The sequence below is a fragment of the Sus scrofa genome, chromosome 4, assembly GCF_054392235.1.
Source record: "Sus scrofa isolate SSC_HxYL_T2T_F1_AM1 chromosome 4, Sscrofa_HxYL_maternal_Yorkshire_Landrace_v2.0, whole genome shotgun sequence".
NCBI classification, from domain to species: domain Eukaryota; kingdom Metazoa; phylum Chordata; class Mammalia; order Artiodactyla; family Suidae; genus Sus; species Sus scrofa.
Window position 1 is genome coordinate 116,608,768 of NC_139386.1, and position 14,377 is coordinate 116,623,144.

At 41.9% G+C, this 14,377-nt stretch overlaps 1 protein-coding gene across 1 annotated transcript in view; it reads right to left on the minus strand.

Moving 5' to 3' along the window:
- Window positions 1-2,310: 2,310 nt before the first annotated feature.
- Window positions 2,311-14,377, minus strand: part of EEIG2 (EEIG family member 2) — a 75,014-nt gene continuing 62,947 nt past the window's right edge. The window contains exons 9-11 of the mRNA XM_021090109.2: window positions 14,207-14,334; window positions 13,036-13,105; window positions 2,311-6,475 (exon numbers count right to left, since the gene is read on the minus strand). Of these exons, the coding sequence (XP_020945768.1) occupies window positions 6,433-6,475; window positions 13,036-13,105; window positions 14,207-14,334 (241 nt within the window). The 3' untranslated portion in view covers window positions 2,311-6,432. The remainder of the gene's footprint in view (window positions 6,476-13,035; window positions 13,106-14,206; window positions 14,335-14,377) is intronic.

The following is a 14,377-nucleotide window of genomic DNA, read 5'->3' on the forward strand; positions in this document are numbered from 1 at the left end:
CTTTATATGCTGCAGGTGTGGCCCTAAAAAGCAACAAAACAAAATAAAACAAAAAAACCCCCAAAGAACAAAAAAACCAAAAACCAACAAAACAAACAACCTGGTAGTTCCTGTTGTGGCTCAGTGGGTGAAGGACCCAACTAGTACCCATGAGGATACAGGTTCGATCCCTGGCCTTGCTTAGTGGGTTAAGGATCTGGCATTGCTGCAACCTGTGGCATGGGTTGCAGATGTGGCTCAGATCTGGCATTGCTGTGGCTGTGGTGCAGGCCAGTGGCTGCCACTCCATTGCTGTGGCTGTTATCCTGGGAACTTCCATATGCCTCAGGTGCGGTCCTAAAATGAAAAACAAAACAAAACAAAAAAACCCAAACAACCTGATTAAATAATGAGCAAAAGACCTGAAGAGATATTTTTCTGGAAGACATACAGGTAGCCAACAGCCACAGGAAAAGATGCTCAACATTGTTAATCCTCAGAGAAATGCGTATGAAACCACAATGAGATACCACCCCACTCCTGCCAGAATGGGTATCATAAAAAATAACAAAAATGTTGGCAAGGATGTAGAGAAAAGGGAACCCTCATACACTGGAGGGAATGTAAATTGGTGCAGCCATTGTGGGAAACAGTATGGCAGTTTCTCAAAAAACTGAAAATAGCTACCATATGACCCAGCAATTCCACTCTTTGGTATACATCTGAAAAAAATGAAAACACTAACTTGAAAGGATACATGTACCCCAGTGTTCATAGCGGTTTTACAGGTGCCAAGACACAGAAGTCATTTAACATCTGTCCATCAGCAGGTGAATGAATAAAGATGATGTGGTAAATATATAATGGAATATTACTCAGTCATCAAAAAGAATGAAATCTTGCCATTTGCAACAACATAGATGGACTTGGAGGGTATTATGCTAAGTGAAGTAAATTAGAGGAAGACAAATACTGTATCACTTCCACGTGGAATCTAAAAAATACATTAGTGAATGTAATGAAAAAGAAATACACTTACAGAGAACAAATCAGTGGTTATCTAGGGGAGGGGCAACACAGGGGTAGGAGATAAAAATGTATAGACTATTATGTATAAAATAAACAAGCTATAAGGATATATTGTACACCACAGGGAATACAGCTGATATTTTATTATAACTATACTATTGTGCATCAACTACTTGGAAAGAAAGTCTGAGGGGACAGATCAGAGGGTCCTGCCAAGTTCTGCTGTGATCTGGCACAGAGTTATCTGGCATGATCCTGTATGAGCCTGTGCATTGGGAGCAGGGGTTAAGGGTTTCCCCGAAAGTGCCCATACCCCACCCCCACTTCTGCCAGCAGGCAGGGTGCTTTTCCTTAACACACATAATCTTTCATCATCTGCACTGTCCAGGGAAGCCGTGACGATCTACATAGAAAGATCTGGGTTCAAACTCATAGGGAACCGCAGTTCTTTATTACCTTTAAACTGCTGTTACAATTTGAATATCAGCAGAGGGAATGTGTTGGCACTGTTTTGTGTCTGGGACGGCATTCTAGTCAAAAGGAAGAACAGTCCGTACAAGGGTGTGGTGACCCTGAGTGTCACTTCAGTCATGACCTTAACCTCTAACAAGGCCACATTTATTGACCATCTTCTGTGTCATACATACCATAGAATTAAGGTATGTATGCAGATGCTACTTAAAGACAAATTTTGGCTTGATCAAACTCTGAGTGCCTGCTAAGTGGCATATTCTTTTTTTTTCTTTTTTCTTTTTATGGCCTCACCTTTGGAGCTGCAGCTGCCAGCCTACACCACAGTCACATCAACATCGGCTCTGAGCCGCATCTGTGACCCACGCTGCAGCCTGTGGCAATGCTGGATCCTTAACCTCAGTGGCGGGGCCAGGGATCGAACCCTCATCCTCACAGACGCTATGTTAGGTTCTTAACCCACTGAGCCACAACGGGAACTCCTAAGTGGCATAATCTTAACATTAGCGCATGTGTTCTTCATCACTGCCCCAAAGAGGTGGTGGTCACATCTCCGTCCTAGACGAGAAAAACAGGTCCGGGGGGAGGTGGAATTCAGACTCAGGCCTGTCTCACTCCCAAGTCCGTGACCACAGGACTGCAGAGAACCGTCCTTTGCTGGAGGCGTTCAGGTCTGCACCCTTGCTTTAGTACCTGGTCATAAATAAAGGGAAGCCCTCAGGGAGAAGTCGTACACTGGTCCTTTCCCCTCGGTTTTCTTTCCTGGGAAGAAGCTGACAGATTTCTGCTGGGATCTTATCTGAAATTTTAAAGAATAGACAACATTCTAAATTTTAGGATAGGATTTTTATTGAACATGTCTTAAGATTCACCTTTACATTACTCAAATATTTTATAATAAAAAATTAATTTTGGTAAAAAAGAAAAGGAAAATGTTCTCCTGGACTCATAGTTGGACAGTTAAAACAAAGAAATATATAAACATGAAGGTCATTTTCCCAGTATTAGAGATGAGAATACTAATGGAATCACTTCAATAACAAATTTTCCATAAACATTTACATGATGACGCACAATTGTATCCACTGCCAGGGGACCCAATAGAGGTGTCAGAGGAAGGTGATCTGCCAAATAAGATGCACTTCCCAAAAAAACCCAAACCGAACATACCCTAAATGTCTTCCTATATATGAGATTTGGCCAATGAATATTAGCAAGAGAATTCTTTGTTATACACGTGAGCTGAGCCTAAACATGAGCACGTGTGGAGTATGTTGTCCAAGTAAACAGAAAATGTTACCAGTTCTGTCGCATGGAGAGTGGCTCGAGACCACCCACACAGCTACTTAAAATACACTGTGTATATATATTATCTTCTGACAAGTCACATATATATATAAGGGAATAAGGCCTTTATATCCAAAGCAGTCTTAATGCAGGTTAAGGTAGGCATAGTTCATCCTTTCTGTTTGCAGACTTCTTTTTTTTTTTTTTTTTTTTTTTTTTTTTTTTTGGCCGTGCCCCGCGGCATACAGTTTCTGGGCCAGGGATGGAGCCCACGCCACAGCAGTGACCTGAGCCACTGCAGCGACAATGTGGGCTCCTTAACCCACTGTGCCGCCAGAGAACTCCAAGACGTCACACACTTTAACATCTCAGCTCTTAAGACCATGTACAGTACCTAAGCCAATACATGGGTAACAGCATAACAGTTTCAGCTACAGTACTAGGTTATATGAACATGACGTACCATCTAGGAGAAGGGACGAGTAAAACTCCTGAACTGCCCCAGTGAAAGAGCTGTTAAAATAAAATGCAACCCCATCATACAAACCCAGTCTCTTTCCAAGCATTATCACACAGAATGGAAGCCTCATGCCTCTGAGAGCTTCAGTGACGTATTTAATAACTATCAGCTTGAACTTGCAAAGTGGTCTATAGCATGGAAATCTTAAATTCTAAATATACTTCTGGACGTTCTGGTTTATTAGAACTCACGATACCAGAATATGTTTTGACTGGAGGCTGGGAGGAGATTTCTTTTCTCTCTTCTAACAACAAATGGCCCAAGTGGTGGACCCCTGTAGTTCATGGTTTTCATTCACGAAACAGAAAAGCACATACAGAAGAACCTAGTTTGGACATCATTACCCTGGTAACATTTTGCTGGAATGGGATGGTGGACCTGAGGACTCTTGGTCAAGACTTTCTCATACTGTTAAGTACCAATCCGAATTCGCTCTCTGCATACGGAAGGCTTCACCACCACCATCGCACAGGGGAGTCGACCCTCAGAGCATAAAGTAATGGCCCCAGGCGTTCTCTGCCTTTGCCACCCCTCACGGCAAATTCCTTCAAACAAGGTATTTAAAACACTCATTACCGGATCACAGATACGTAACTTGAAAATACCACAAATCTTTTCTCTTGGATAAGATTAGAACATGTTACACACCTTGGATAAGATTAGAACATGTTACACACCTGCAAATTCTGTAAGACTGGGTGATTTAAAATTCAACTTGAGCATGCTGCGGGTGTGGCCCCCCAAATTCAACTTTAATATGAAAAATATTTAATATTTAAAAGTTGAACATTTATTAGGATTTAATTTTTCAAATTTGATTTTCTAAACTCAAAGTGAAATCAAAATCGGACTTTGAATTTCATATGCAGATTGTTTTCAATCGCTGCCTGGTTAAGATGTTAATAGCGCCTACTCCTTTCAACGACTACAGAGACCCTGTCATCTTTTTTCTTCCTACGGTTTCTACTTACTAAAATATCTGCTATATTTACTACTCCATTAATCAAGATGTATCTGGTGGCTGCTCGAATTATAGAGGCACGATTTTTATGCTTTTCAAACTCTCTCCACACTTTATTTTTTAAAAATAATTCTATGTCACCTGAAATACCAAGAGCCAGTCCTGAATAAAGGTATTGGGCCAAGGGCGGCCAAGAATGAGTAAGATGGGGGCAGTGCTAATCACAGCATCTTTTACATATCATTGAACCTAACTTACAATCTAGTTTTTATTACCACTTTCCAAACTGCAAAATCATTTGCAGAAGTGCCAATAAAACATATGGCCTAGAAACAATACTTTGAAAATAGAAAAATATGTTTTTAAGACATGTCATAATAAATATCTCTCTAAACAATATTTTCATATCTCCATTAAAAACTTTCTTTGATTTTTTTCTTCCCATAATATATAATGAATGGATCAATTCTCCTTGCAGACAGCAAGCTTTGACCACTTAAGCTAATACCTTCCTTGGTTAGACTAAAATGTTCAGGTCAATATTTTTCAAAACCGATCTTAAAAAGTAAGGAAGTAGAATTAACGACTCAGAAAATTAAATCTCTCAACACTCAAAATATTCTAAAATGGGGTGTTATCTATTTAAAAAACCTTAGAATCTATAAAAGTAGTATCGAACTATTTTGGAATACCCAATGCTTGAAATATTTAAAAAAAATCCTAACACGAACTATGAAAACATTTTTAAACCTCTAAATTTGGATATTAAAATAAATTTTCTTAAAAAAATAGTATTTCCCCCCTTATTTTGCCAACATGGAAATACTAGAGCAAAGTAATTCTATTCTAACATACTGCATTTCTTGGACCTGACTTTGAAAGTAATTTACAGAAGCAACGTTCTTCTTCCGTGACTAAGTGACTCCAGGAAAACTGAGATCTTTCCCCACAGAAACTGTCAGGTAAGACCAGAAAAATGCCTAAGGTTTCTCTGCTCTGCTGGATCCAGATCAGATATTCCTATTTCAAAAGCTCAGTCTGATGTGTGTTACATTCTTTTCTTGCAATAATTTCTGACGCAATGAAGAAGACAACATATATCTGATCTGGGGGGGGTGTGTGTGTGTGCAAAATAGAAAACCAGGATCCATGTCAGTGATATCAAGCAGCTGTCCCCTGTCTTTTATCCATTGCCTCCTTGGAATAATTTTCAGCTTCAGATAAGCCTGAACTTAAAGAAAAGGTGGCTCTGTTTCTGATCATATCACAGTTTTCCTCCTGCTGTTCTAAATTCTGACTCCTGAAACCGGAAGATATTATGCTGCTAGTTAACAGAGCTCTTATGTTAGGGCATCTTATGAAAGCCTAACATACTGAGTCTTAAACTTCTCTTCAATCTCTTACCTCGTGCTAGCGGGGGTTTTGCAGCTCATCGAACAGGAACAAGCAAAGACACATACTGCATATTAATGGCATTAGACCCATTCACGTATCTCAGACTTAAATAACTCACACTTGTTATTCAATTTATGACTGATACGTTTAGAATCAAGCATTTTACATGTTTAAATTGTAGCATAACACTTTCCCAAAGCACGAACACCCACATTTTATACCAATTATTGCATCAAAAAGAGTGAATGAGCTTAGCACAATGCTGTAGGTAGCATAACACGAAAGACTTCCTTCACAGAAATGATCACTATTCTTGGCAGAGTTTATAGGGCTTACGTTAGTTTCACTTACTGTCTCTCAAATACAAAATTAAATACTTAGAGCTTGAATCTGTCGAGTACATCTATCACAGGTTTTACATTTCAACACTAAAACGATACTCAGATGTGTAGCACTGTTTTTCCCACTGGCTGTTCTGAAGGAAAAAGCAGGCTTTTCCTGATTCTGTGCAGTGACCACAGACGCCGTGACCTACGAGCACACAGCACACCGCCCCGATGCTACCCTTCCCCGATGCTACCCTTCCCGACCGTCCCTGTCGGTGGGTGAGAAAGGAGAACGGCAGGCACCTTCAGATAAGAAAGCAGTGTTGGCTTTCCTCTTGATAGATGAACAGGCTTCATTTTTAAAATAGGTTCTTTTTCTCATAAGAGCTTGAATAAAGTGCCTTGACGGCTCAACGGCCCACCTCTTCCACCCTCAGGGAAGCGTCAGTTCAGCAGCGTGACTTCTAGCGTTTGATCACAACTTGTTCGTAAGCTCCAGATCCCACCCTAAAAGTAGGAGGGGGGAACAGAAAAAACAAACTTCAACCTTGTGAGCTGCAGTGTTTGAAACGGTTCTAGTTAACCTTGTCCCCAAAGAGACAGTGCATTCTTTTCTACCTGATTTAAAGATATCACAGAGGGCAAGTACTTGGATTATTAAATGTTTATAACTGATACACTGGGATTAGTCTAGGCCCAGATCACTTCATACTTACTCCACAATAACCTAGTCATGTTTCCAAATTCTTACCCTACCAGTGCACTGCGGCAAACCTGTTTGTATATAAACACATTGATGGTTCAGGTACCGCACTGAGTTAATGGATGATAATTTCACTTGCATCATCAGTAGGGCGGCATCTTGACACACTTTACCAGAAAGTGCAAACATTATTTTAGTCCATAGGCAAATGCCTTTGTGAGCGGTCAGTATGGCAGTTATATCCATGTTAACACAGATTAAAAGGGAAAAATGATCTAGAAGAGCAGTTTATTTCCTCACAAGCCTGGTTTGTTAGCCTGCTGGCTGTTCCCCCAAATCCAGTCTCCCCTTTTGCATGGTTTTAGCCAGGTACAGGCTGCTTGCTAGAGACCACATTTGCTGAACTCCTTTGTATCTACGGGTGTGGCCTTGTGACTAAGGTTCCCCCGGGGGAACCTGAACGGAGACAGGCCAACTTCTGCCTCACTTGCTTAAAGGAAAGTGCCTGCCTTGGACTGGCAGCAATTTGGACAACACAGGCCAGGAGGAGGGTAGCGGACAGAGTGGAGGTACCTGCACCCATGAATCATTTTTGCGGCAAAGCCATCTCTCCGTGTTATTTTTGGGCCTCTCGTTATTATATATTTGGGTCTCTCTACAGTACATATTAGCTTTTGCCAGGTACTAACTGACCTCTATTAATGAAATAGGAAGAATACTAAAAAACTTGAAATTTGCAACATTTGTGAATAAAGTACTTAGAAGTTTCTAAATTAAGTAATGGCCTCATCAATAGAAGGTTTTTTGGTTCTGGTTTTTGCTATTGTTGATGCACCTAGTACCTTGGTGTTGTGTTATCATGGAATGAACACCCATGTTCTCTCTATTGGTGTTTGGTCTGAGAGGATGAAGGTGAGTTGGTGTTTTGTTTGTGTGGGTGAAGGAAAGAAAGTGCGGTTTATTGCAGGGCTCAAGAAAGGAGTCCAGGGCAGCCAGGGCTCCAAACACCGAACTCCCTGATAAAGGTTTTCTCCACGCCTGTAAATACAGTGTCTCGCTGCTGGAGCTCGATTTATTTTTGGATGAGGCTCATTTTGTCCGTTCCTTGATCCTTCCCGAGTGACCAAGAGGGAAGCTAAAGCGGTGCTGCACGGAGGGAGGGTATTACTGCCCCAAGCTATCACCAGGTACCTATCGCCTCACCCATCAGATGTCAGGGGCTACCACCTGACGTTTCACTGAGTAGCCAGAAGCAACCATCATGACTGGTCTCTGCCCTTAATGGAAATTTTAAGAGGAAAGTCTGAAAAAATAGAAGTATAGTAGTGGTTACTAGTCCCCTGTGGATGGAACTGGAGTTTTCAGCTGACTCTCAGAGACTTCTGTTCTTACAGATTCATTCTAAAGAAGAAACAGGGGAGTTCCCGTCGTGGCGCAGTGGTTAACGAATCCGACCAGGAACCATGAGGTTGCGGGTTCGGTCCCTGCCCTTGCTCAGTGGGTTAATGATCCGGCGTTGCCGTGAGCTGTGGTGTAGGTTGCAGAAGCGGCTCGGATCCCGCGTTGCTGTGGCTCTGGTGTAGGCTGGTGGCTGCAGCTCCGATTTGACCCCTAGCCTGGGAACCTCCATATGCCGCGAGAGCGGCCCAAGAAATGGCAAAAAGACAAAAAAAAAAAAAGAAGAAACAGGAACATCCTCAACAGAAGGCCAATGAACACCCTTTGACAGCTGCAGGGAGTCAGAATTTGAAGCAATCTTGGGGAGCACCACTGCATGTTGGCCTTGAGACGCCCTAAAATGATTCTGGCTTGTGGCAGTTGATGGCATAAACCAGACTTTTGCTCCTGCTTTAAGTAACTAGAAAACTGGAGGGAATATATGAAACAACACTTTTTACAACAGGCAGCATGGGCTGGTCCTGAGCGAAGGGAAATACATGAAGAAAGCCAGACAAACTGCCCCAGCCTGCTGCCTGAAGCCATGTCCTTCCGTATCCTCGCAGCCTGTAGTGCAGAGATGGAACCCAAATGCAGCTCGGGGGTCCCTCTGAGTGGAGGAGTCAGGTCAGAGCTCAGGGATGCTGGGGGCGTGAATTTCTAAGTCCAGGATGTCAGAAGGATAATGGCTGGAGACCTTCCCCTTTTGATGAAAATCATAAACCTACAGATTCAAGGGGAAGTTCAATGAACCCCAAGCAGAATAAACACAAAGAAGAATACACCGTGGTACACCATAACCAAACTGCGAAAAACCAGGGATAAAGAGAAGAGCTTAAAAGCAGATGAAAGAGATGAAAAGACACACACAAATAAAAACAGCAACGAAAGCAGACGTCTTGTCAGAAATTAAATGTCCCACAGACAAGCTGGGAAGGGCACGCAGGGTTCTGCAAGCAGGGCTGAGCTGGCCAGGCTGTCTGTGCTGGACTCAGACGCATTCCTGCAGATATTCCTCCCCGTGTCGCTATCACTTGTCGCTCTGTTCTCTTCAATCACGTGGGTTCCCTTTCTGAACTGTGGGTCTTGTGCCTCTTCTGTGTCCTAAGTAAAATGATTCTGCTTTCATTCTGGGTTACTGGTTTATCCTACATGATGGATCTAACACTAACACGTTAGCTTCTTTGACGAATATCCACTATTTATGGAGAGCCTACACGTGTGTAGGTACTTGCTGGACCATTCAAACAGATGCCGTAATAGCTCTGAAAGACAGCCCTTTCATTGGTGCATATAAAATACTTGAGTGTTTACCGCACGCCAGATTTTGTCCGAAGCATTTACATGTCTTACCTCACTTAATTTAAACGGTGTAAGTCTTATGAGGTGGGACCTATTATCATCACTATTTTACAGGTGAGGAGGAAACGAAGGCAGAGAGAAGCCAAGGAATTTACATACAGCTACTAAGTGGTGGAGCTTGGGACTGAACTCAGGCAGCCCACTCCAGAGGCTATGTTGTTCTCCAAGAGATGCAGTTGTCTTTCTGTAGCAAGTGAGAGATGCAGTGTGTCAAAGATCATGGCTAAGCCAGGAACAGAACCCCTGTCTGCCTCCGTGGCTCATCCTCCTTCCATCATGACACATTGTCTCGGACGGTCTTCAGCACGTGATACTAATCATTTACTTCAACAACGAAGTGTCCCTCTAGGTTTTCACGTACTGGGTGATGATTCTAACATTCATTTGGAAGAAGGATGGGAGCCAGAGTTCTTAACTACATACATGCCTTTATATTCTAGGTTCTAGATTCTTTCCCAATTAGAAACCATCCTTCTCTGAGTAACAACACAAAGAGCTAGCTTAATATTGAGAGCTTTCTATGTGCCATACACAGTGGAAAATAACTTTATATAAACTAACTTAACCCTCACAAGAATCGTGAGTTAGGTAGCTTTTTGATCATTTCCATTTTACAAGCGAGAATAATGAGGCTTATAGAGGGTTCCTAATACTGGGAAGTCAACAGTAGAAGAGCTATGACTGGACCCTGAACAGTCTACGGAGACAGTCCATGCTTTTGAGCATTTATTATTTTGGTTCCTTTTGGCTGGAACTGTATCTTTTGCTGTTCTTCCACCTAAAATAATCATACCTAAGTCTTACTGAGTGTATCAGGTCATTTATCCTTTAAAACAACTCCATGAAGTAGGCATGCGAGCCACATTTTTCAGTCAAGTTCAACTAAAGTGGAATGATTTACTCCCAAAGCGGTCTGGTTAGAATGTGAACCCATCTCTTTAACTCAGAAACACATTCTCTCTATGATACATACATCACTGTCCTTATAAATGCTATTCTTCTATTTGTTCCCTGCTACTAGCCTCTCCCTGCTCCAATCTACTCTCAGAATTATGGCCAATTATTTTTCTTTCTTTCTTTTCTTTTTTTTTGGTCTTTTTGGGGCCACACCTGAGGTATATGGAAGTTCCCAGGCTGGGGGTCGAGTCGGAGCAGCAACGCCAGATCTGAGCCAAATCTGTGACCTACACCACAGCCCATGGCAACGCTGGATCCTTAAGCCTCTGAGTAAGGCCACGGTTCCGATCTGAGTCCTCATGGATACTAGTCGGGTTTCTTACCATTGAGCCACAATGGGAACTCTGCCAATTACTTTTCTAAAACGCCCATCGGATAGATCGATTCTCTGCCAAAGAATGACCAATGGCTCATGGTGTACACAAGAAGGGTACACATTCTGTTGGCGACAGAGGCGCTTTACAACCTGGCCTCAAGATACTGTCTAGCCTTGTGGAGATACTCTCCAGCCTTGTGTCCCAAGACCCCATTTCACATGTCCCACCTCCTTGGAAAAACCTGTTTATTGGCAATTCTCTACGGAGGTTACATTATTCGTAAGCCCGCAGGGTAAAATGGTTAAGTACAATGAATGGGCTTTATGGGTTTGAATCGTGGTTTTACCACTTATGAGCTTTAAGGCCTTCTTTGGGTAAATTACCTTAACCTCTTTTTCCCTTTGTTTCCTCTTAAAAAACTAAAAATAGTATTTTTTTGAGTACTGAAAGAAATAATATAAGAATTGAATGAAACATACATACGGTGCTTGGCATATAACTAATAGATGCTCAATGAGTGTTGTCTATAATTATGTATTCATTATTACATAATGTATTACACCTGTAAGTTCCTTCTATTTGTTCCTACTACGAAGAATATTTGTCCTCCGCCTGGTAATCTCTCACTTATCTTTTATTCTCCCAAAGACTCTCTTCAAGTGTCAACTCCTCTGAGAGGTCCTCCCTCTGTTCTCTCAGAGTTCCCTCTACTTCCATATTAAATTATAGAACTTATTATACTATTGTCAAATTTGTCTATTTCACCTGCTAGAAAGGGTCAGAGAATAAATGTCTTGGGCTTGGTGGGCTACACAGTCTGTTACACTGCTCAGTGCTCCTACTATAGCACAAAGTAGCTACAGACAATGCCTAAACAGGTGAGTTGCTTCCAATAAAACTTGATTCACAAAAACAGGCAGTAAGCCAACAGGGCCCACGGGCTGTAGTCTTCCAAATGCATGTCCTAGACTTTCTGCCCCTTTACTCATGAGTTGGCCCAATAAATTGCTACTGAATTAATAAGCGGATAAGTCAATGAAAGTTACAAAAGGAGTACACTGTATTAGTCCTCTAAACACCTCTTTTCACACGAACTACTCCCCCGCAGCATCTTTCAATTCCCTCTTGCCACCTATCATATCTGACTGTAGTTTGCTGTTGATGTAGGTGTTTAATCCTTTGCATCCTTTGGGCCCTGCCATGTGCTGGACACGCAGGAGGTACTCACTAACAATGAGTGTTGGCAGAAGAAATGAATTCAGCATTCTTTCAGGTTCTGAGCATTAGACAAGAGAATAACTGTCTTGAACCAAGAGGGCTCCCTCCCCCTGTAACTCTGATTCATTCTGCAGTTGTGCTGGAACGTGCCAGAAACATCACATGGAAGTACTGATACCGGGTGCACAGGGATCAGGCTGTGGGGAAGCAGTGGCATGATCAGAATTTCTACGGTGTCCTTGGTATCTTCAGCCACTATCATTTGCTGCAGTGCTGGGAACCGGAATAGTTGTTTGTCAGGTGCCTTTTCTTCATCTGAATAACTACCAGAATGAAGACTGGTTTTCTGAACTTATTTTCTTAATATATATGTTAGATTCTGGTGGGGTGGAGAAAAGGCAGCACAGAAAAGAATACCTTCAGGGTCTGCTGCTGAGTGGCTGTGTAACTGCTCATGACAGACAGACCACCGACTGAAAACAGAATTTTGCCTTTGGCTCCAAGATGGCAGACGGAGAGCTCATTTCTAAATGTCCTTTTTAGAGTGCATCTTGCCCAATGTTCTACACTTCTCTAGTAACACAGCCTAAAAATACATCTAAGGAATTCAACAAATAAACGTATAAAATACAATTTCAAACATACTCAGCATAACGACAACTAAGCTACACTAAGAGCTGTAACTCCTCTCATGGAACTACTAACATTGTGTGGGGTTTTTTGTTTGTTTTTTGCTTTTTAGGACCGCACCTGCAGCATATGGAAGTTCCCAGCAAGTTCCCACACCACTGCTACAGCAAATCCAGATCCGAGCCATGTCTGTGTCCTACACCAGAGCTCACGGCAACACTGGACCCTTGACTGACTGAGTGAGGCCAGGGATCGAACCTGCATCCTCATGGATACTGTCGGGTTCATAACCTGCTGAGCCACAACAGGAACTCCACTAATATTGTGTTGTCTAGCCTCAATATAAAACAAACTTTGTAACCTTTATATTCCACTCATGAACATTTAAAAGAAAAAGTCAGTCTGTTCTTTATTTTTGGAAAGATACTACTTGGACTACGTACCTGTTTGGAAGATGACGGCTGCCAAAAGTTGTACTTCCTCCAGGACCCACAAATAACCTCAGTCCTTCTTCTGCAATACATGTTTACGATACTTGTTATAGGTGCAATCATTAGATTATTGTCAAATAATATTCATAATAAATTCACATGTTGCATTTCAGGTTTATTACAGAAATAAAAAACTTAAAAAACAGCTACATCCATGTTTTAAAACAGGCAGTTTAAAAGATATCCTAACAGTTACTTCTCATTAACTCTCTTAAAGCTCTTTTTCTTAAAGCTGAGTAAAGAAGAGGACAGCTGTTCCTACAAATTTCCTCAAGTAGGGCTTAATTATTTCTCTTTACAACCAGTTACATAATGAAACGAAGTCCTTTGCTAACTGCTCTTTATTCACACCAGCATGAATAATTATACCTTTCAAATTGGCGGCATGTAAATTTTCAGTTTCAGTGAAAATGCTACGGAGGGAATGGGGGATTCTGTTACTCACTATCATTGTAAGATCACCACCCAACCTTCCAAACTACAACAGTGGCTTGAGGTACTCACGCCCAGTGACGACAAAGCGGATGCAGATATCTACCGTAAGGCAAAGAAACATGGCAGGCACTGGTGTTTGGTTAAAACATAAAATAAAAGCTTTCCTTAGAGTTCCCCTTGTGGCTCACTGGTTAACGAATTCGACTAGGAACCATGAGGTTGCGGGTTCGGTCCCTGCCCTTGCTCACTGGGTTAAGGATCCGGCGTTGCCGTGAGCTGTGGTGTAGGCTGCAGACACGGCTTGGATCCCGAGTTGCTGTGGCTCTGGCGTAGGCCAGCAGCTACAGCTCCAATAGACCCCTAGCCTGGGAACCTCCATATGCCGCAGGTGCGGCCCTAGAAGAGGCAAAAAGACAAACAAAAAAACCCCCAAAAGGCAAAATGTCTTAAAGATGCTTAAAAAAAAAAAAAAAAGCTTTCCTTAAAATTGGTATTTTTAAAGTTCTTTTCCATATTTAATATCCACTAACAAATGAGCTATAAAGTTATCCTCAGATTTTTATGGGCGAGAAATTTACAACTATGCAACAGTCGGTATCACGGGGTACTGCCTCTTTGCTGCAGACCGCGTGGATTATACACACCTAGGTCACATACATCTATGTACACTTAATGGTTGTCGACATACCTTCTGCACTGGAATCTAGGCTGAAGTCTTGACTTTGTAATATTTTCTCCACAATATCGTCTGCATCCACTCTGGTGTCATCCACTCGCTTCAGCTGAGATTCTACAGAATCTTGTTTCACTGGGCATCTTTGAAAAGAATTTTAAAAAGTGTCCTCCTCTTTAATTACGA